General features: G+C 54.5%; 1 protein-coding gene across 1 annotated transcript in view; it reads left to right on the top strand.

Moving 5' to 3' along the window:
* Positions 1-1,084: 1,084 nt before the first annotated feature.
* Padi1 (peptidyl arginine deiminase 1) overlaps positions 1,085-20,887 on the top strand; it is a 33,356-nt gene continuing 13,553 nt past the window's right edge. The window contains exons 1-10 of the mRNA XM_059256239.1: positions 1,085-1,176; positions 14,210-14,390; positions 15,374-15,446; positions 16,081-16,142; positions 17,043-17,157; positions 17,964-18,089; positions 18,957-19,129; positions 19,223-19,326; positions 20,281-20,404; positions 20,723-20,830. Coding sequence (XP_059112222.1) covers positions 1,085-1,176; positions 14,210-14,390; positions 15,374-15,446; positions 16,081-16,142; positions 17,043-17,157; positions 17,964-18,089; positions 18,957-19,129; positions 19,223-19,326; positions 20,281-20,404; positions 20,723-20,830 — 1,158 coding nt within the window. The remainder of the gene's footprint in view (positions 1,177-14,209; positions 14,391-15,373; positions 15,447-16,080; positions 16,143-17,042; positions 17,158-17,963; positions 18,090-18,956; positions 19,130-19,222; positions 19,327-20,280; positions 20,405-20,722; positions 20,831-20,887) is intronic.

Here is a 20,887-nt window from a genome sequence, read left to right as displayed (position 1 = left end):
TACTGTCAGTGTTTAATAAAATTCACTGTTTTCACAGGAAGGGAGGAAGGGAGGAAGGAAGGAAGGAAGGAAGGAAGGAAGGAAGGAAGGAAGGAAGGAAGGGAAAGCATATAGAAAAGCTCTTTTCTGAACTCAGGAGGCAGGTTCTGAACCTGTGGAGTGACGGTTCCTGGGATACTCTGTGCTCACACTGGTGCCTGCTGGGCTCCTATGTGCTCGGCACCCTAGGAGGTGCAGGAGAGACCAGGCTCCTTGCTCCTAGGACTTGATGGTCTGGGAAATAGACCCCTCCCTGAGGCAAGAGGGAGGCAGGCTCTTCATCCTCCGGGCAGAGGTGATGGTGCCTTGGCCCTGGGATGCCAGTGGACAGAGAAGTAGGATTTCGAACCTGTCTTGAAGACAAGAGACCTGAACAGCCACCTGCACATCTTTTAGACCAGGCTAACTCTCTCCCACTGCCTTCACTCTCACCCCATAGGTCCTTCTGTTATAGCAGCTGTTACACACGTGGATAAACAGAGTCGTGCAGAGCTTAAGTGACCTTATCCCCCCAGCGGCTCTGAGTGTCAGGGCTGGGATTTGAACCACACAATGTCCATCCACTGCGCTGACCCTGAAGACTGGATTGCCACACACAGGAGACAGGATCTACAAATTGCTTAGCTGGTGCCTGGCATGGAGCCCTCAGAAGGGCTGTCAGAGTATGGGTTCAGGCACGAGAGCCCATGAGTGGGATGACTAGACCCTCTGAGTTTCCTGTTGGCACCTGAGCCTGGCTGTTCCCAGGGCCCCTTCCCACCTCACAGAGAGCTTCAGACACCTCCCTCCCAGCCTCCTAGATTGACAGCCCATGACTTAGGTGACTGGGCGTGGAGCCAGGAGGTGGGGACCAGGCTCAGGCAGGCTCCCCAGGTTGCAGGGTGAAATTAAAAGGGAGGAGAGAGCACCAACCCATTAGAACGCACGTTCCTACCCGGCAGCCAGGTGTCCCCAAGAAGAGCTGGGGAGCCGAGGAGGCAGCCGGGGCTTGTGGCTACTGGGCACCCGAGCTAGCCCGACCAGAAGGCTGGGAGCTCGGCACATGATGGCCCCACAGAGAGCTGTGCAACTATCTCTGAAGAAGCCCACTCATGCTGTGTGTGTGGTAGGTGTGGAGACGCTGGTGGATGTCTACAGGTAAGAGCTGGGGCACTTTCCTGTGCTTAGGTGGGGGAATCCCTGGACCAAAGAGTATGCAGGAGGGTGTAGGCAGGATGATGTTTGGATACCAGAGAAGGTGGAGTTGGCTTCAGAGCTTGGGAGGGAAGGGAACAGGATCTGCCCAGGTGCTCTGGGGTCAGAACATTGGGTCCAGTGTCTGGATGAGATTACTCTGAGTCCTGGGACCAAGCTCTGTCTGATTTCTACATGCCAGTCTTCAAGTAGAGCGGCAGAAGGAGCTGGGGTTCAATCCGGAGAAGAGGGTTGGACCCCCCTTCCTCTCTTCATGTCTTGCCAGTTTTCCGCCTCTCTGCGGTTAGGGGTGTGCATGTGACATCTTGACCCTTGGAGGGCAGCCAGGGACAACCAGAGTGACTGGGATTAAGAGGGAGTGGCCAAAGGATAACTCAATGACTTAATTTAAGAAGGATCCTGGAGCAAAGCCTGGGACTTGGGCTGGCAAGAGATGATGGTGGTAATGGTAATGGTAATGATGGTGTGGTGATGGTAGGGACGGTGATGATGATGACTGTCGCAGTAGCCTTGATGGTGGCTGTGATAGTGATGGCAATAGAGACCTGTGAACAGGACAGCCGTGACATCAGTTTCCCCCACTGACCCAAGTCTTCCTGTCCTGGCTGTTTAGACAGGGATGCAGGGACCCAGGAAAGCTTCAATTCTTTACCTGGCTGCTAGGGAAGTTGGCTGTGGTGACGTCTAGGGCCTCTGGAGCTCTAGGTGGGTCATCTTTCATAGGGAGCTGAGGGCTGGGGGTTCCCAGGCATCATCTGAACTCAGATCACCCTTGGGGCTCCTGTACTTGCCCAGCCGGGTGGGTAAATACTGTATTTTATGTCTACCTGAATTCCACTGCCCCCTCTCAAGCAGTGGTGGAGGACCCCAGTGACTGAGACGGGGAGGAATAGACAGAAGCCCTAGAGGCCAGACCTTGACTACTTACTTCTGGGGACCAGAGGTCGGGCTGGTCTCATCAGACCTATATGGCTAGTGGGATCATTACCACTCCTGTTGTTTAGCATAGGAGTCTAGATTTAATGAATAAAGGGTCCACTGAGTGGAGCAGGGAGCAGGGAGGAGGGGAAGGAAAGAGAGAGACAGAGATAGAGACAGAGGGATGGACCTTTTTGGTACTTCCCGAGGCCTTACACATGCTGGTCAAGTGCTCTACCCTGGGGCTGGCCCCCACTAATTTTTTTAGCGATGGCATTGGACATCCATATCCTGCAGCCTGCAGCTTAGCTGGAGCTCAGCTGAGACTAGACTTCCTGTACTGCATCTGGCAGGCCTGATTTGACACTGATGCCAGGGAAGAAGAGCCCATGAGTCCCACCTGCCTGATCCCAGGCCCCTGCTCTCACCTGGAGACAAGGTTGTTTCTAGAAGGTTCTTTCAAACCTCAGCCTTGTGTTGTTATTCTACTAAAGCACTTGGCGGGGAGCCAGGTCTGCTTTCCCTCACCAGTTTATCTCTGGCTCCTCTCTGCTGTGTGCGCTGAACCCTGATTGGATGTGCTGGACCCCCTCTGAAGCTCAGCGTGGAGTTTATGTATGCAGCTAGTGCATCCTGGTCCTGTTGGTCCCTGGCTGTGTGACCTTGGGCATGCCACTGCACTTCTGTGAGCCTGCCTCTGCCTCTGCGAGTCAATGGGAATGCAACAGTACCATGGGTTGGGTAAATGAGATGTGTGTATGCAGAACCCTTTCCATGGTAGTTGGCCCGTAGGCTATGCCAGCTGTGGGCACCCCCATGTCTTTTCTTCTCACTGCTCCTCAGAAGTGGGACGGGACAAGGACAAGGTGGGGTGTGTGGTGGGAACACCAAGCCCTTAGCATCCTTCAGTGTTGCGGGCGCAGAGGAAGCTGCCTTGGCTGTGGTGTCTCTTGGCTGGCTCTAGGAGGGACTGAAGTGTCACTCTGCACCCAGAGCGGTGACCAGCATCACAGCTACCCAGAGTTTACGGGGTGGGGGGCACAGGAGTCTGCTCTGTGACACCGAGGAAGGCTCTCCTGCCCAGAAAGCAGTGGCAGTGGGGAAAGGTGCCTTGGATGGGCAAGCCAGCGGGGCTTCCGGGAGCCCGAGGCTCCCCTAGGGGCTGGCTGGGAGCCAGGCCACACTTGACAATGAGAGACGAACTTGGGGCTCCCCCACCCTTTTGCTTGGTGACTAGCTCCTCTGAGTCCAACCACGGGGCTGAGAACTGGTCTTGCTTGCCGATAAGCCTGCGGAAGGCCCCCCAAGTGGTTGGGGTGCCAGTCATCTGAGCTGCCCAGAGTTTGAGCTTCCAGGTGATGGTGCTTAGGGTGACCATCAGAGGAAGTGATGAATTCCCCAGGGGCTGCATGGCCTGGCTATTTGGAATAATGTTTGTGTGTGGGGTTAACTGTGTGCCATGGAGTAACCAGCCTCAGCAGATGCTGTAGACCAACCCCCATTGGGCTAGCTCAGCACCCTTACCCCAATATCCTCATGGGGTATCTCAGCACCTTGATGCCTATGCCCCAGCAGGCTGTGACTCCCATCCACGACAGGCTACTTCAGCACCCTGATCCCCTCACTCCAGTGGGCTACCGCAACACTCTTGCCTCTTTCAGCAAAGCAAAATAGGGTCTTCAGGTCCTATAGCTCTGGGGTTTGGGATGTGTGGAGCACTGTGAGCCTCTCAGATGAGCCACAGGGAGGAAGGACCATGCCTGAGCATCTTCTGGGCTTCCTGAATTCCAAAACCAACCATGTCCTGCAGCGTGTCTGTCTGACTGTTTCCACCACCATGTAGACAAGTGCTCCTAACATTCCCGGGAGCCTGGGGAAGCTGGGCTGAGCTGCCAGGGAAGTAATTATAGGATTGATGGGATCCTAATTCGAAGGACTGACAGGTTGTAGGTGCCACTGGGACCACTGTCCTTGTACCTACAGAAGGGAGAGTGCCCTTAGTTGGAGGTCACGTTCAAATGCTTACGTTTTTTGAGTTCCTGGACTATATGAGGCCACTGAGAGGAGGCCCTGTTTGGGGTTCATGGTCATCTGAGGGCTATCAGATGTGGGACAGTGAGTGGACAGTGGGCATCTTCACAGCATAGAGTGTTGGCATTAGGCAGGATGAGGGAACACACACTTGTCATTATACCACTTAGGAGGCTGAGGCAGGAGGATTGCAAGTCCAAGGCCAGCCTGGGCAACCCTGTCTCAAAACCTAAAAAGAGACCTGGGGGTGTAGCTCAGGGGTAGAGTGCTTGCCTAGTGTGCAGGAGCTCCTGGGTTTAATCCTCAGTACTGTCAAAATGGAAATCCGATATTGGTATTGGCCTCAGAGGTCTCTTCCCTCAGTTCCACAGACACAACTCCTCAGTACTAGTTGCCACTTACCATGCTGAGCTGGCGGGGGATCCCTCCGACACCCTCAGGCCTCTTTTCTCTGTCACTTGGGTTCTGATGTGTGAATTATTCCTTGGGTCCTGTCCTCCTGGGTTCTCAGCAACTTCACATTCAAGCCCTGGTTCTGCTCTCTCGTCCCTGGACCCGAATCCCTCTGCTCACTTGGGGCCAGGGCGGGGAAGCGTTGTGGCCAGCAGGGTCCAGCGCTTGCTGTCCTGAGCAGGGGACCTGGAGAGGGATGTCTGCCTAGGTACAGATGCCTCCCACCATCAGGATGCATCCTTTTGACGGGGGTGCCCTCCTTCACTGTTCCCTCTACCTGAGTTCCTGCTCCCCAGGGAGGTGTGGCCTGGGGGCCTGTCAATCTGGATGAGGACCCTAGACACTTGGCAAGGGCAGGGATGGAACCCAGCTACAAGTGGGAAAGGCCAGGAGGATTCCAAAGCACCCAGGGCTGGCACTGAGAAAGTTGAGACTTGTGAACATGGGCTAACCTGGCCTCATAGAGAAGACAGATCTGTGTTTGGGCCTCCAAGTGCACCCTGGGCCCCAGAGCAGGATCCCGGTCACTCTGTGTTAGCGTTCAAGGCCACTTGAAACACTACTAGCAAGTGCTTCAAACCTGCCCTTGGGGCCGTACATCTGTCCAAACTCCTGGCTGAGGTCTTGGGCATAGTGCTATTTAGGTGGGACAGAAGATAGGTCACAACTCTGCAGGGGACTCGGCAGAGGGGCGGCAGGCATGCTGTGAGCCAGACTGGCCACCAAGGCTCTGGACATGGATGAGTGTGGGCCCAACCTTTGGACTTAGTGAGGAAAGAGGCCTAGATCTTCCCCTCCTACACCCCACCAATACTCACCTGGTTGCACTGTGTAGAAGGAAGAAGCGCTCAGAGGTGGCCAATTTGGTGGCTTCTCAGAGTAGAATAGCTAAGGGATCATACTGGTCCTTGCAGGCTGTGTGATCTTGGGCCAGTCCCTCGGCCCTTCTGAGCTTGCTTTCTCACAAGCTGGCTAAGTGGGGGTGACATCACGTATTGTGTGTCTGTACAGATGGCATCTGTATTCTCCCATTTCACTAATGAGGAATTTCATCACCCACAGGCCTCAGATCTACTTTGGCTAGAGGAACATGACTCACTGCACTGATTTTAAACCAGGGCCCTTTCTCATGGAGGTTTTTGGTCCCAGGCTCTAGTCTTGCTCTGCTTTGAAGACTAGGGAGTGACAGCTGCCACCTGTATCCATTGTGGGGAGGCCTGCCTGTCTGGCCATCCTCCTGGGCTTGCTCGGCAGCCTGTCCTGAGCAATAATAGGGCGTTGTAAGGTGCCCATGAGCCACTGATCACTATCTTTGGAAAGGAGAGGTCACAGACACTCCCAATATGGTGTAGACCTTAAGGAAATGTGTATATATGGTACTGGACCAGCCAACGCCCTCATGACCCCTGCCAGCTGCAGCCAGCTAAAAGAGACAGAAGGAGAAAGTCAAGGCCGGCTGGTGTCTGAGTGACACCTCCCTGCTGAGTGCTCCCCTCCACATGGTTGAAGAGGCCCCTGCTATCTCCCATGCCCCCCTACCCCATCACTCAGCACACGCTCACACCTGCTTTGCTGGGCTCTGCTGAGGGGAACTCACTGAGAGACAGCATTCCAGATGTTTTGTTCTTGCTTTTAAATCTCTCTCTCTCTCTCTCTCTCTCTCTCTCTCTCTCTCTCTCTCTCTCTCTCTCAGTGTGTGTGTGTGTGTGTGTGTGTGTGTGTGTGTGTGTGTGTGTGTGTTGCCGCTGTATGTGCATGTGTGTGTGGAGGTCAGAGGATAATCTGGGTGTATTTCCTCAAGAGCCATCCACCCTGGATTTTTTTAGACAGGGTCCTGTAGCTTGCTTATTAGAATAGACTCTCTGGAAAATGATCTCTAGGGATGGATCCTCCTCTTGAGTCTTCCTGGGTGCATGAGCCACCACACCCAGGTTTTTATTTTATTTTAATTCTTATGAGTGTTTTGTCTGGGTAGATATGAGTGTGTGTGTGTGTGTGTGTGTGTGTGTGTGTGTGTGTGTGTGTGTGTGTATGTGTACACCACATGCATGCAGTGCCCAAGGAGGTCAGAAGAGGGCATCAGATCCCCTGAAAACTGGAGTTACAGGTAGTTGTGAGCTGTCTAGTGGGTGCTAGGAATTGAACCTGGGTCCTCTGAGAGAACAGTAAGCATTCTTAACCACTGAGCCATCACTCCAGCCCACAGCCAGGTTTTTAGGGGTTGTTGTTGTTGTTGTTTTAATGTGGGTTTTGGGCATTGAATTCAGGTCCTTATACTTACAAGGATTTACCAATGGAGCTATTTCCCCAGTCCCTGGTTTTGTTTATTTATTTTAAGATGGTTCTTGCTACATAATCCAGGCTGGCCTTGAACTCCTAATCCTCCTGCCTCTGCCTCCTGTGTGCTGGCATCTTAGATGTCAGTCATTGCTATAGATGCTGGTTTTTGTGGTGGTCCAATCGGTCTGTCTCCTTGGCCTGTTGAGAGAGAAGGGTCACAGCAGCATTCTCATCCATGGGTCCCTTCTCTCTTCCCGTGTGGTGTCCACCCCTCATGCCTCTCAGCCCTCATGTCTCTCTTCCCGTGTGGTGTCCACCCCTCATGCCTCTCAGCCCTCGTGTCTCTCCTCCTGTGTGGTGCCCACCCCTCATACCTCTCAGGCCCTGTTCATAGCAGCATTGGTCATGGCTGCTGGGAGTGCTTCCCACAATACTCCTGTTAATTCTCACAGAAAGCTTGCAAGGCAGAGATCACTATAATCTCCATTTTGCAAAGAAACCAAGACACAGAGAGATTGAGAGACTTTCTGAAGTCATAGAGCTTGCGACTGCTGGGACTGGGATTTGAACCCGCCTGATTCCAGATTCTGTAATCTCTACCTCAGGGGAGCCTGATCTCTGGAAATTAGCTATGCTGCAGGGTCTGTGTGAGAGATGGGGTGAGGACAGGGCAGTGGGCATGCTCTGGGCCAAAATCTCATCTCTGCACAGTATAGCCCTACGTGACTACTCGGGGCTTCCTCTCTCTGCTCTGTACAGCCAGGTTTTACCCCTGTTCTGCAGATGGCTGGCTAGGGATGGAGACAGAGAGCAGAGCAGGGACCATGTGCCTCTTCTGGGTGCCATTCTTCACCGTGTCCTGTGTTGCCCACGCTAAACAATACAACAAGGGTACTCAGGTTGAGCCGAGACCAGTTCTAACAGAAGCACCGCTGACTCTCAGGGCAGAGACTTTGGGGGCCAGGCCAGTCTGTGTCTGACCTGCTATCAGTCCTCAGCTCCCAGGCAGCCACCTGGACCTGTGGCCCCCCTGTTTCAGTCTATGAGACAGCAAGCACCTCCTGCTCCTGCTGGGCCACTGCCCAGCCCGGGCCTCTCACAAGCCCTGCCTACCCAGCTCCTGCCCCAGTTGCTAGTAATGCTCCAGTTGCTGGTGATGCCCAAGTTGGTGTGTGGGGGTGGCACAGAGGTCTTGTTCCTCTTCCTCCTCCAGAGGTGGCAAGCTTCCTAGCTGCAGAGCTACATATGGCCTGAACGGTGGAATGTCTGCAGAATAGCAGGAAATGTAACTGAAGAGAAAGGTGTGGGAGCTGCCTGTCCTGGGAAGCGCTAAGGCTGTGTTCTGTTGGGATGGGGGTTGGCCAAGATGAGCTCCGGGCCCCTGTGACCCCAGAGGACACATAAAGTGTGTGCTCACTGTTCTCAGAACCAGAAAGTCACAGACACCATGTTCTGGCCTGCACTAACCTTGAGAGGGTCAGGTGGATAGGTGGGGACAGAGACAGGGATGGTGGCTTTCCTGCTTGACACTCCAGGCTTGCTCACAAGGAAACCGTCTATGAGGAGTTTGTCCTTCCTACAACCTCCCATGTGACCTCCTCCCTCCCCTCAGCAGGACATGCCCCGGCCACATGCTCCTTATAGTATCAGCCCACGCAGGAGATGGGAGATAACTGCAGCTCCTTGCTGTGCGATCCGGAGAGTTACCTCAGCTCTCTGAGAAGATGTCTTCATCTGTTAAACAGAGACAGAACCGCCCGCCCAAGAGGGTTGGGGTGCAGCGGAGATGAGGTCAGGAGTATCACAAACTAAGTGAAATGAGATGTGTGGAGCTCCCCCACTCCCGCAGTCCAGACAGGTGCCCCCGGCAGGCAGGCAGGTACACCTTGACTGAGTGAGGGGCAGTCTGAGGAGGGCAGGGTTCAGCTCCATCTCACACTCCTTCACACCCTCTTGGTCCTCTAAGGACTCGCTAGACTCTGGCGGCCTCCACCGCTGCTGGTCTGGCTGGCCCTCCTCCAGACAGAAGACCCTACAGGACGACTCAGGCTGGCACCCCTGCTCTCCAGCATACAGGCAGACCTGGAGGGACCCCAGCCTTGCAGGCTGTAGAGGAAGAGGGGGGCCGTGGTGCTGGGCCAGTGCAGGTGGCACGGGCCGAGAAGGGTGACAGTCCCAGTCACCAAACACAGCACACTTTTTTTACAGCATTTCCAGAATCCTCGCCAGACCGGGAGGTGGCTCTGTAGACGTGCCCACTTTATGGAGAAAACCCAAGGCTGAGTGGGCTGTTTTCTGAATTGAAGTTCCCTCTGCCCAAATAGCCCTCGCTTGTGTCAAGTTGACAGAAAACTGACCAGTACAGCCCCCTTTGGTTCCTCTCTATTGATTTTGAAAATGGTTTCACTTTGCAAGCCCAGCTGGCCTGGAGGTGGCTATGTAGACCAGGCTGGCCTTGAACTCACAGAGATCTGCCTGCCTCTGTCTCTCTAGTGCTGGGATTAGGGGAATGCACTACCATACCAGTCTTGTCCCTTCATTTTAGAGAGAAGATTTTCTTTGACTGTGAGTCTGGGGACGTGCCAGAATGTCACACTGTCAGGAGCTTCCCAGCAAGATACCTCCTCACGGAGAGGGGCATGGGGAGGCATCGGGTGGCATGGCAATGTATGCCGGAAGCAGATCCAACTGTGGATTTCCTGGACTTACCCCAGCTCCCACACATGCCTGTCACTTAATTCATGGCCCACCCACAGACCTGTAGTGCCAGTCCGGTGCCTGAGGCTCTAGGGGTAGGGCCAGGATGCCAGGGGAATGAGAACCCAAGGACACACAGCACCCTCCCGGCAAAAGCCGTCTCTCTCGGGCACCACAAGAAATAGCCATGACTCCACTGCCACCCTGGGACCTTGCTGAGCACCTGCTTCTGACAGGGATAGGGTGAGGATGGCCAGAGCCTTGAAGGCAGCAGGATTGGGCGGGACAGGCCCCTCCATGCCCCCAGGGAAGGGCCCGGCAGGCCTGTTCTGACTATAGCTGCCTCTCAAGGGAAGCCACAACTGGTCCCTACCTGTGAGGGTGGTGAGACAGGGATGTGGCACCTTAATACCTGTGACAAAGCACCATGATCAAGGCAACTTACACAAGAAAGCATTTCATCCGGGACTCATGGGTTCAGAGGGTTGGAGTCCACGGCTGTTAGGGCAGGGAGCATGGCCAAGCAGGCTGGCTTGGTGCTGGAACAGTAGCTGAGAGCTCACATCTGCTCCACTGGCAGGAGACAGAGGGAGAGAGCACCAACAAGCAATGGTCCGCATCTTTGAAACCTCCAAGCTCCACCAAGGCCATGCCTCCTAATCCCTCCACCAACTGGGGATCAAGCATTCAAATACACAGCCCTGTGGGGGCATTATCATTCAAACCACCACATCTTCCTACATTGACTTTGCAAAGTTGCTGACCCAAGGGGAGACACTGGGTACACACACACACACACACACACACACACACACACACACACGCACACGCACGCGCACGCGCACGCACACACATGCACACATGTGTATACACACACACACACATGCACACGCGCGCGCACACACATGCACACGCACACGCACACGCACACACACCCCTCAAGCCACCATCAAGTTGCCCATCAGATTCAATGACAGCAGCATTATTGGTGAAATAATGATCAGTCTGGGACAGACACTACTGCCTTGTCCAATTATGGTATGAGCTGCCGCCACAGCCCGCTACAGTGAGGAGAAATGGGTTCTGTGGACTTTACTAGGCACTCGCCGATGAGGAGTAACATACAGTATTAGGATCATAGGAGATACCTTGTTTATGTTAAAAGGTTTTACAGTGTTCGCATGTATGTGCCCCCAGGAAGCTGTTAAACTTTTGCTGCTGGGATGGGGCAGCAAAGGACGCGTTAGCAAAAGAGGCTGGGTGGAGGGAGAGAAAGCAGAGCCTGGGAGCTTGCAGCCAGTTGGGGACAAGTTTCCAGCAAGAGGGGGAAAAGTGCTGGGTCCGGGGATGGAGTAACTCTGGTGTCCCGGGTAGGGGAGGAAGGCTGAGGGCTAGGTGGAGATGTGTCCCAGGAACCATGGGAGTAGTGGGGCAAGGGCTGTCTTAGAGAGGGTGCCCAACAGCCTGGTGACAGTGCCGGGAGCCGTGATGGTCAAATGGTGACATTTGCAGTGTCCATGAGTTGGGTGTGAGGGAGAAGGGAAGGTGGGGGTGTAGAGGACACCCCTGGTCCAAGTCAGGGACAGGCTTGGGTGCAGCTAAGAGACAGATGTGATAGGGTGTAGGTGATGTGCAGAGAGAGAGAGAGAGAGAGAGAGAGAGAGAACGCTCAACAGTCAGGCAGTGTCAAAGGTCATATTCAAGGTCAGCAGCCACAGACCCAGACAATCCATTGTGTCTAGCACAGCTCAGAAACTGAGTGGTGAGCTGGCCTTGGCAGCTGCTGGAACTAAGCCAGACAGATGACAGAGGGAAATCTGAGAGGGTCAGGTGCAGAAGGCCCAGAGGGTTCAGCCCTGGAGATTCAGATGTGGTCCCGTGGGTGCTGACAGGGCAGTTCACAGCCATTTGGTCCTTAGTAATGACAGTGTGTGGGACCTACCCCAGAGAGATGCCTGATGGCAATGGAGGCAGCTGCATTGGAAGCTTGGGGTGGGGCCAAGGAGATGTCAGGAGCTGGTGCCACTGACAATAAAACCTGGGGACCACAGCATGCTGGGAGCTGGGAGCTGGTACCCTCCAGGGGCAGGGGCAGAGTGACAGCCAGCAGGGAGGGAGGGGGCCTTGCACATGCTGACGTCTGAACAATTAACTTCAAGAGCTGGAGGATCAGGAATTCAAGGTCATCCTTGGTTATATAGTGAGTTCAAGGCCACAAGTTCTGGGACCGTGAGGAGCAAGGAACAGCTGGAGCCTCAAGCCATGTGGGTAGAATGGTGGTAGCCATGGGGATAAGGCTTTAGGAGGGCATGGCCACTGTGGGGCAAGTCAGTCCCTGGTGCTCAGTGGGACACTAAATCAAAATGATCACGGCACCTGGAAGAAGTAGAGGGAGTGGGAGGTGTGAGGTTTCCATGGCAACAGGAGCGCAGAGTGAAGGATGCTCTGAGGGTGGGCCAGGGGAGGCCTGTGGTGCTCCAGGGACCCCTCCCCTCTGCTTCTGCCTCATCAGTAGAGTGGGGCTGTGGTGGGCCACAGGGTGGGACTGAAGGAACTGTGGCCATTGTTGGTTTTATGTGGCACAACAAACCCCACTGTGAGAGTTTATTAGGAAAGGGAGGGACAGGAGAGGGTGTGCTCAGGCCTGTTGGAGAGACATGTGCGGAGAGGGAGGAAGGAGGAGAAGGGGGAAGAAAAAGGGGGGAGGAGTCTGTGACCCGCTTTTTATGGATTGTCCCTGCACATGCACATATGGGCTCACATAGCTACGCCACGCATGCACATAGATTGCGCGATCACGCTGTGCACTAATTACATGACCACACAGCACACGGATTATGTAGGACATAAGTCCCCGTGCTTGTCTATTGAACAGTGAATGTGCTCTCATGTAGCAACAGCCATCATCACTATTGTCAATGAAGACAGTTACTTGATGGGGACAGGGTGCCTATGAAGGGGGCTGGGGAAGGACTTTTTTCAGAGGTGTGCTTGGATGGATTCTTAGGGGCCCAGGGAAGAGTAGAGGCAGGAGGATGTGAGAAAAGACCTCCCACCTTGTCTATGTAGTCAGGGGATCTCTGTAAGTGGTCATGAGTGGTCAGTGACCTCATCAGCTGTGAGATGCTGTGGTAGAGAGCTCTGAGCACTAATGGGCAGGGGAGAGAGCCACGCATGTGTGGCCCCCTCTTCTGATGTCTCCTCAGGGCAGCGGCTCCTCAGGGAGGAGGACTCTGTGAGGCCTGAGACCAGGCTAGAGCCTGACACAGAGGTAGGCAGCTTATATCCATCAGTCAAAGGACAATACATCTCCCCAGGACCCATTCTGAAGCTGTGGCTACAGAAGGATCCCAAGCAGGTGGTCCAGAAGCTGAGGGGCTGAGCAGATTGATGGTTCCCTGTCTCTCCAGAGCCAAGAGCTCTGGAGCTTCAGTTGGGTACCAGGCGTCAGGTGGACAGGGAGAAGCTGCTGTATGGTGGGGTCCACGTCAGTGGGTACTGTTGCCACACTCCGGTGCAGATGTGCCGGAGGGAGCCCTGAGGTTGGCAGAAAGTGGGAATCCATTTTTTCCTTTCCACGTGACTGCTGAGTGTCCCTACACTCTCTGAGGATCCAGCAGCAAGCTAGGCAAACTGGCTGCCCTCCGGAACTAAGCTAGCAGGACAGCAGGACAGCAGGACAGCAGGACAGCGATGCGCACTGTTGATAAAGCAGGAAAGGACAGGTGTGCAGGAGGATGATGCAGCCTTAGCTGGAGGGATGAGGCGGGTGTCTTAGTTTCTCTTCCCGTTGCTGTGGTAAAATAACACAATGAAACAGCTAACGGAGGAGGGGCTTATTCTGGTCCAGGGTTCAGGGTGCAGCCCATCACAGTGGGCAGTCAAGGCAGCAGGAGCCAGAAGCAGCTGTCCAGAGTCGGAAGGGAGCCATGAGAGAAGCTGTACTTCTGCTCAGCCCTCTCTCTGCCCTTGTACAGTCTGGGATCATCTGCCCAGGGAATGGCCCCACCCATAATTAAAATGGGTATTCCCACACCAATTAACAAATTATGTTTTAAAGAAATCTATGTGTGTGCACGTACACAAGTGGAGGTCAGAGAGAGTTGGTTCTTTCATTCTGCCATTAGGGCCTGGGGGATCGAACTCAGATTATCAGGCTTGGCAGCAAGCCCCTTACCTGCTGAACCATCTTACCACCCCATTTACATCGATTAATACAATCAAGACAATCCCTCATAGGCAGGTTCTAAGGCCCAGACCCCCAGATAGTTCCAGGTGCTGTCAATTAACCCTAACCATCTCAGGAGGGTAGTTGAAAAGGAGACATTTAAACAAAGCCCTAAAGTCTGAGGGTATGAGTCTTGTGGATGTTGGGGGAGTGCGTTCAGCTATGTGAAGGTCCTGAGGCAGGAAAGCTTGGTATCTTCATGAACCAGCAGGGAGGACCATGTGGTTAGAGCAGAGAGACTTGGAGGCAGGGGCCCCAGCCCCACCGGTAAGGGGTACCTCCTCCTAAACAGTGACATTCCAGCCTCGGCCTCCCATGGCCACTCTCTGAGCCCCTCAGTCTCTCTCTCTCCGCCCCACCTTTCCTTAGCGATGTGCCCAAGGGTGCCAACACCTTTGGGGTGTCTGGGAGCTCTGAGGTGAAGATCTACATGGTCTATGATCCTGCACGGGTGGCGGAGCCCACAGGCCGGGCCCACTGGCCCCTGGATGCCAACGTGGATGTGGTGGTGGCGGCGGACACAGTTAGTAAGGACTTAAATGACCTCAAGGTAAGTATCCCTCGGGCTGGCTTATATCCCATCCTGAGTCACCTTGGACACATCTCCACAGAGACCCGGAACAACCAGGTCACCCCCAAGATCCACACAGAGATCCAGACCCACAGCCCACCTCATGTACCCCAACATCACACAGCATACAGGAACTCCCTGATCACCACCAAGATCCACAGAGAGACCCAGATCCACATTTCACCTCATGTTCCTCAACATCATACAGCACATGGGAATACCCCAGTCACCCCTCAGATCCACACAGAGACCCAGACCCACAGCCCGCCTCATGTACCCCAACATCACACAGCACTCAGGAACGACCTGGTCATCCCTCAGATTCACACAGCTCTGTTACTTCCTCCAGTTGTCCACAAACCTCTGTGCTCCCCAGGCAGGATCCCATGGCTGCACTCACATGTTCTCACACAGGGCCTCAGCACGCCACTCAAGCCTCCACATGGACCCAGCGAGCCACCTCTGGCTGGACCCTTCCCTCTGGTCCTAGCGTCTCTCATACCCAACGTTCCCTCAACTTCTGGCGCAGTGCCTTCTCCGGGATGGGACAAGCTAGGACCTGTGTGTAACTCTGTTCATGACAGGGTCTGTGGCAACCTTCCCTGGAAGGAATCCTGTCACGTGGGTCAAGTGGGGCAGGGGACGGGAGTCTGGACTGTGGCAAAAGTCCTGACACTCATTGTGATCGTGGACCAGGGTGGTCATTCCCTCAGTACAGAGAATGAACGATCCCAAAGGAGGTCAAGTTGCCTAGGCCGGTAGGGACAGTGGCCCCTCTCTGTCTGTCCCTTTCACGTCCCAGAAGGTCTTGGAATCACCATATCCCTCTTTGTAGCCCTTGTTTCTCCTCAAATTGCTTGGCACCCTGGAACAGCACCCCAGGTCATAATTGCCAAAGAGCTTTGCCTCTGCCTCAAAACAGGGCTGTAGGTGTGGCCCACATGTCCTCTGCCTTCTCTTAGGTGAAGGTGTCATACTTCGGGTCGCAGGAAGCTGGTGCTCTGGGTCACAGCGTGCTCTACCTCACTAGTGTTGGTGAGTCCTGCTTTTGCCTGGCTGTGGACATGGTAGCTATCGGAATATGGTGAAGGTGACCGAAGGTTGTGGAGCCTTGGAGGGGAAGGACTCAGCCAGCCACCTCTCTCCTTCTGCTTCCTGGGAACACCAAACATCTCCAGGACCACAGGAATTGAGACCCAGCCATGCTTAGGGCCAATAGGATCTAGAAACGTCCCTGCTACCAGCTTGAGTCACAGTGGCTTCCTCATGGGAGTCCCGCACGTCTCTGGATCCCTGAGACCCAACCTAGAACCACAAAGAGCCACGTGCCTCTTTCACCCAGAGCCCATGGCAGCCTCCTCTGAGGACAACAGACCCTGGCCGTGGGTCCCCAGTGGCTACTGTTAAGGGCCCCCTGCGTGTGGCATAGAAACCCAGGGCCACCGAGACATAGTCACCCAACACACATGGCCAAGCCAGCAACTTGTGTCCCTCCAACACCAGAACCGCCAGTGTCACCCTAGCCAGAGTCCCAGGGCCAGCACATGGGCTCCCAGATGTCAAGTCTCTTGAGCTAGGATGCTGGGTCCTCATCAGTTGGGGTGGGAGCCAAGATGGCTGGGCCTGCCATCACAGGTGCAGAGGCAGGTGACCTGTCTGCTCTTTGCAGATGTGTCCCTGGATGTCGACACAGGCCGCACAGGCAAGGTGAAGAAAGGCTCAGGTGACAAGGTGAGACCCTGGGTACCCCCGAGTGTGGAGCTGACGGGCAGACCTGGGTGATCTTAGCAACAGAAGAGCGGCCAATTCCAGTCCAGGATGAGTGCCATTTATGGAAGTGTGGCCACATTGGCTAAGTGCTGTGTGACTGTTGGGAAAACACCCTTTCTGGCCTGTCTTAGTCTGCTCACTGCAGTTTCTACTCAGGAGGTTGTGTCTGGACCTCTCAACATGGCCGGTGCTTCGCGAAAGGTTCCTATTTTCCGATAGAGGGGACTATGGTATTCAGCTACAGCTAGGCCACAAAGAATGAAGGAGAATGGAGCTGTCCCATGGGGAGCATGCAGCTCACGTAGGGGTAGGAGGTACAGCTTGCAGGGAAAGACCCAGAAAGGCAGTCTGGATCTCAAGCTTTGCGGGCAAGGTGGGGCAGGACTCCTGAATGGCTGCATAGGTTATTCACTGCACGAGGTTGCTCCAGGAGGTTGCAGGCTGGGGCTACAGTGAAAACCATGGTGTGGGGCCTGGCACAGGGTGGCGTCTACTCAGAAGGGTGGGCAAGAGTTCAATGAGTGCCATGGAGGCAAGCAGTGGACCTGTGCCATCTCAGAGACCTGGGTTTGAAGATTAACTGTGCAACCTGTATGTGGTGATGTCACCCTGCTCCTCCACTGTGAGTGCTGGGCAGAGCCACGACATATGATCGCACAGGTTGTTCACTGCACAAGGATGGCTGTCTCTGGGTCTGAGCTTTACTAAAGAGTTCTGCTCCTCATGTCCACGGTCCCTCTTGAAAACTTTAAGCAAACCCAGAATATGAAAGTTTCTGAGCTAACCACTGAGCCAACCCAGGCCATGTCTCATCCCAGAACCCCCAGGCTTGACTAACCCAAACCTTCCTGTGTGCCACAGGAAACCTGGCGCTGGGGCTCCGGGGGCTCTGGGGCCATCCTGTTGGTAAACTGTGACAGAGACGCCCGTGGGTCCAGGGAAGATCTGCATGACAGACATTTGAGGTCACTGGAGGGTGAGTGACCTCAGGCATGGGAGGTGAGGAGGGAGGGAAAGAGGGGGTCTTGTGTCCCAGGCTTTCTTTTGGACCAGCAAACAGCTCCCAAGTCATGACACGGAGACTTATTAGTTATGAATGCTCAGCCTTAGCTTAGGCTCGTTTCTTGCTAGCTCTTATAACTTAACCTGTTTCTCTTCATCTTCGTTTTGCCTCGGGGCTTTTTACTTTTCTTTCCTTCTGTACATCTTACTTTCACTGCTTCTCACATCTGGCTGGCTTCTGGCCTCAGGCATGTCCCTCTTTTTCTCCTTCATTCTCTCCTCTTTTTCTGTCTAGCTTTCTCCTCCTACTTATTCCCTCTGCCTGCCAGGCTTGCCTATCCCTCTACTGCCTAGCTATTGGCCGTTCAGCTTTTTATTAGACCAATCAGATGCCTCAGGCAGGCAAGGTGAAGCAAATGCAATACATCTTTACATAATTAAACACACATCCTTACATGTTAAACAAATGCAGCATAAGCAAATGTAGCACACCTTTACACAGTTAAAGTAATTTCATAGCATAAACAAATGTAACACATCTTTGCCTAATTAAAATAATATTCTGCCTGGCGGTAGTGGTGCACACCTTTAATCCCAGCACTTGGGAGGCAGAGGCAGGTGGATCTCTGTGAGTTCGAGGCCAGCCTGGTCTACAAAGCGAGTTCCAGGACAGCCAGGACTGTTACACAGAGAAACCCTGTCTCCAAAACACCAAAAAAATAAATAATGTTCCACAGCAGTCTTGGGGGGATGCGTTTGTCTCAGAAATCACTCTCTCAGACCTGCAGGACATGTCCCCAATGGTCCTGAGCTGCGGTGGCCCTGATGAGCTCTTTGAAAGCCACAAGCTGGTCTTGAAGGCGTCTTTGCCTGATTCCAGAAGGCTGAGGGTCTTCTGTGCCCGAGGTGAGTGGCGGTGGCCCATCTCATCCCCTTCTTCTTTCAGTCATTCTCTGCCACTGTCACCTTTTTGTAACTCGTCGTGACTTGTGTGACTGCGCCATTGGGGAACGGTATGACAGCCAAGGATGGGGCCAACTGCTGGTCCCATCGCAGACGGAGAGGCTGAAGTCCAGACACACAGAGTCACTGTCGCACAGCCCGGTGGATGAAACGATTGGCTTCTTGGCCACCAAGGCCCCTCCCTGACCCCACAGGACTTGTTGGCGCCTCTGTCAGCTCCGAACTCTTGCTGTCTGGTGGCCTTGGGCCCTTGACCCAAGCAGGCACAGAGGGGCAAGAGACCTTAGAGCCTGGGGCCCAGGGCCTGGCTAAATCGCTAGATTTTTCTAATCAGGATCTGCAGCTTTAGGGGACTGGGCTGCAGTTCAGTGGTGATATATTTAATTACCCCAAATAAAAATCCAACCACATCAGAAGCCACTCCCTTCCTCCGTCACCACAAATGAGATTCATCCGTTGTGTGGCCCGCACAATCACTTCATTGCTCTCTGTGGGTGTGTCATAGCCCGTCTGTGGACGTACTTCATTTGGCATAATTTGTTTATGAACACTATGGACAGACATTTCAGTCATCGTCACCTTTTGGGTGATGCTTTTCTCTAGTCATCTGCTATACAGTTCACCTGAGGTTCAGAGAGGTTGAGTCACTGAGCCAAGGTCACAAAGCTTGTGCATTGTAAAGCTGGAAGGGAACTCAAGGAGTGCTCCCCAGAGGTGGCTCAGACCCAGACTCCAGCCACACATTTCCTGTCTTCCTGTCCTACCAGCCCCAACCCTGTCCCCACATTGGCCTGACCCTGTTCTCCTTAGGTGGGACCTCCCTCTCCGACTACAAGCAGGTGCTAGGACCCAATCATCAGGACTATGAGGTGGAGCGGCATCCCGGGGAGAGCGATATCCAGTTCTATGTGGAGGGACTTGCCTTCCCCGACACCAATTTCTCAGGGTTGGTCTCTCTCAGCATCAGCCTGGTAGGCACCGAGGTAAATACTAGATGAGGGCTGTGCCAAGGGCAGGGTGTGGAGTCAGAGGCCAGTCTGGAGCCCACAAAGCCACTGAGCTCTCCTCTCCCCCAGGGCCTCTTCGAGGTGTTACTGTTCACAGACAGTGTGAGCTTCCGAGTGGCCCCCTGGATCATGACCCCCAACACCCAGCCTCCTCTGGAGCTGTATGTGTGCAGGTGAGCCGCCAACCCCCTTAGCTCCACCTTGCCAAAAGCAGGAGAGTAAGCAATAATACTGGCCAGTCCTCATTCATGGTGTCACAGCCCTGAGCTGCCACAGGACCACAGTAGATCCTGCCACGCTGACCAGCACCAGCTCAAGTCTGCTGGCTCGCTCCCTGTTAGACACCTTGAATTCAGTCTGGGTAGTGGGGTCAGGTGTGGTGGTACGAGCCTGTAATCCCTCATTTGGGAGGCTGAAGGAGAGGACTGGCGGTTCAAATCCAGCCTCCGCTACGTGAGACCCTGTTTCAAAACACAACAAAATCAGGATGGTGGGGCAGAGCCCTGCATGTGTGCCAGGGACTACAGAGACCTGGCCTCACTCTCCTGAGGCCACTCCTGCATCTTCTGAGGTCCTAGGACCCAGCCACAGGCCCCATTGTGAATCTTGCCCATTCTGGGTGTCCTGGTCCTTTGGCTATGCCCTGGTATCTAGTGGCCTCTGCTGGTCAACCCTTGAGATACCACAGGTAGGGGTGGAAGACAAGTCCTGCTGAGCCAGAGGCAAATTCATAGAGGATGTGGCCACTCGGGGTTATCTGTCCACCTGGAGCCAGGAGTGTCCCAGCCTCCTGAATGTCAGAGACCTCACCTTCACTCTCTGCTCTGAGAAGACAGGGCTAGCCCACTTACTGCAGTCTCCATCAGTGGCATCAGCCCCAGGTCACCTCCATAGCTACCCTGGACTGCCTGGGCTGGTTCAGGCACTGTGCCTCTGGGCTCCACAGCCTGGCCTTGCCCTGCTCATGCACTGGTCATCTGATGTGATCTAGGGACGTGACCCCTATCCCCCCACCCCCCCCATCTCCAGCCTCTCCAGGGTAGGGATGGATCTGAAGCTCAGCACCCAGGGACCCAGGGCCTGGCACAGCTGGAATCTGGTCCCAGCTGCAGTCTCTGTCCTTGCAGTGTGACAGATGTCCATGGCCGCAATGACAAGTTCCTGGACGCCATGGCCCACCTGGCCCTGAAGGCCAACTGCAAACTAGTGGTCTGTCCCCGGGTGGAGAATAACAATGATCGCTGGATCCAGGTGGGTGCAAGGCCAAGCCAAAGAACTGGGTGGATGGTGGATGATTGGGAGTATAGGAGCCCAATCACATCCACCTGCCAAGCCTGGGGACATGGGCCTGCCTGGCCCAAGTGAGAGCAGCCAGGCACAGGACTGAGGGCCACCCTCCAACAGGGGCAATCTCTCCTGTCTCCTCCTGACTCTGGGCTGGGTCTTCCGGATGGAGCCCCGGAGGCCTCCCCCATGTCCTCTTCAGGTCTTGGGTGATGTCATTGTCTGGGGTCATCTTTCCTGAAACCCCCTGAGGAGGCTTGCTGTAGATCTTTCTTCCTCACACAGGATGAGATGGAGTTTGGCTACATTGACGCCCCTCACAAATCCTTCCCTGTGGTCTTTGACTCCCCTCGAAACAGAGGCCTGAGGGATTTCGCCCTTAAGAAGATCCTGGTGTGTGGTCAAGTACACGGGGGTGGGGAGGGGGTGGGGGGGTGGGGGGGGTGGGGA

This window comes from Peromyscus eremicus, chromosome 2 (assembly GCF_949786415.1).
Source record: "Peromyscus eremicus chromosome 2, PerEre_H2_v1, whole genome shotgun sequence".
Lineage (NCBI taxonomy): Eukaryota > Metazoa > Chordata > Mammalia > Rodentia > Cricetidae > Peromyscus > Peromyscus eremicus.
Note: the sequence above shows the minus strand (reverse complement) of the source record. Positions and strands in the feature narration are given on the sequence as shown.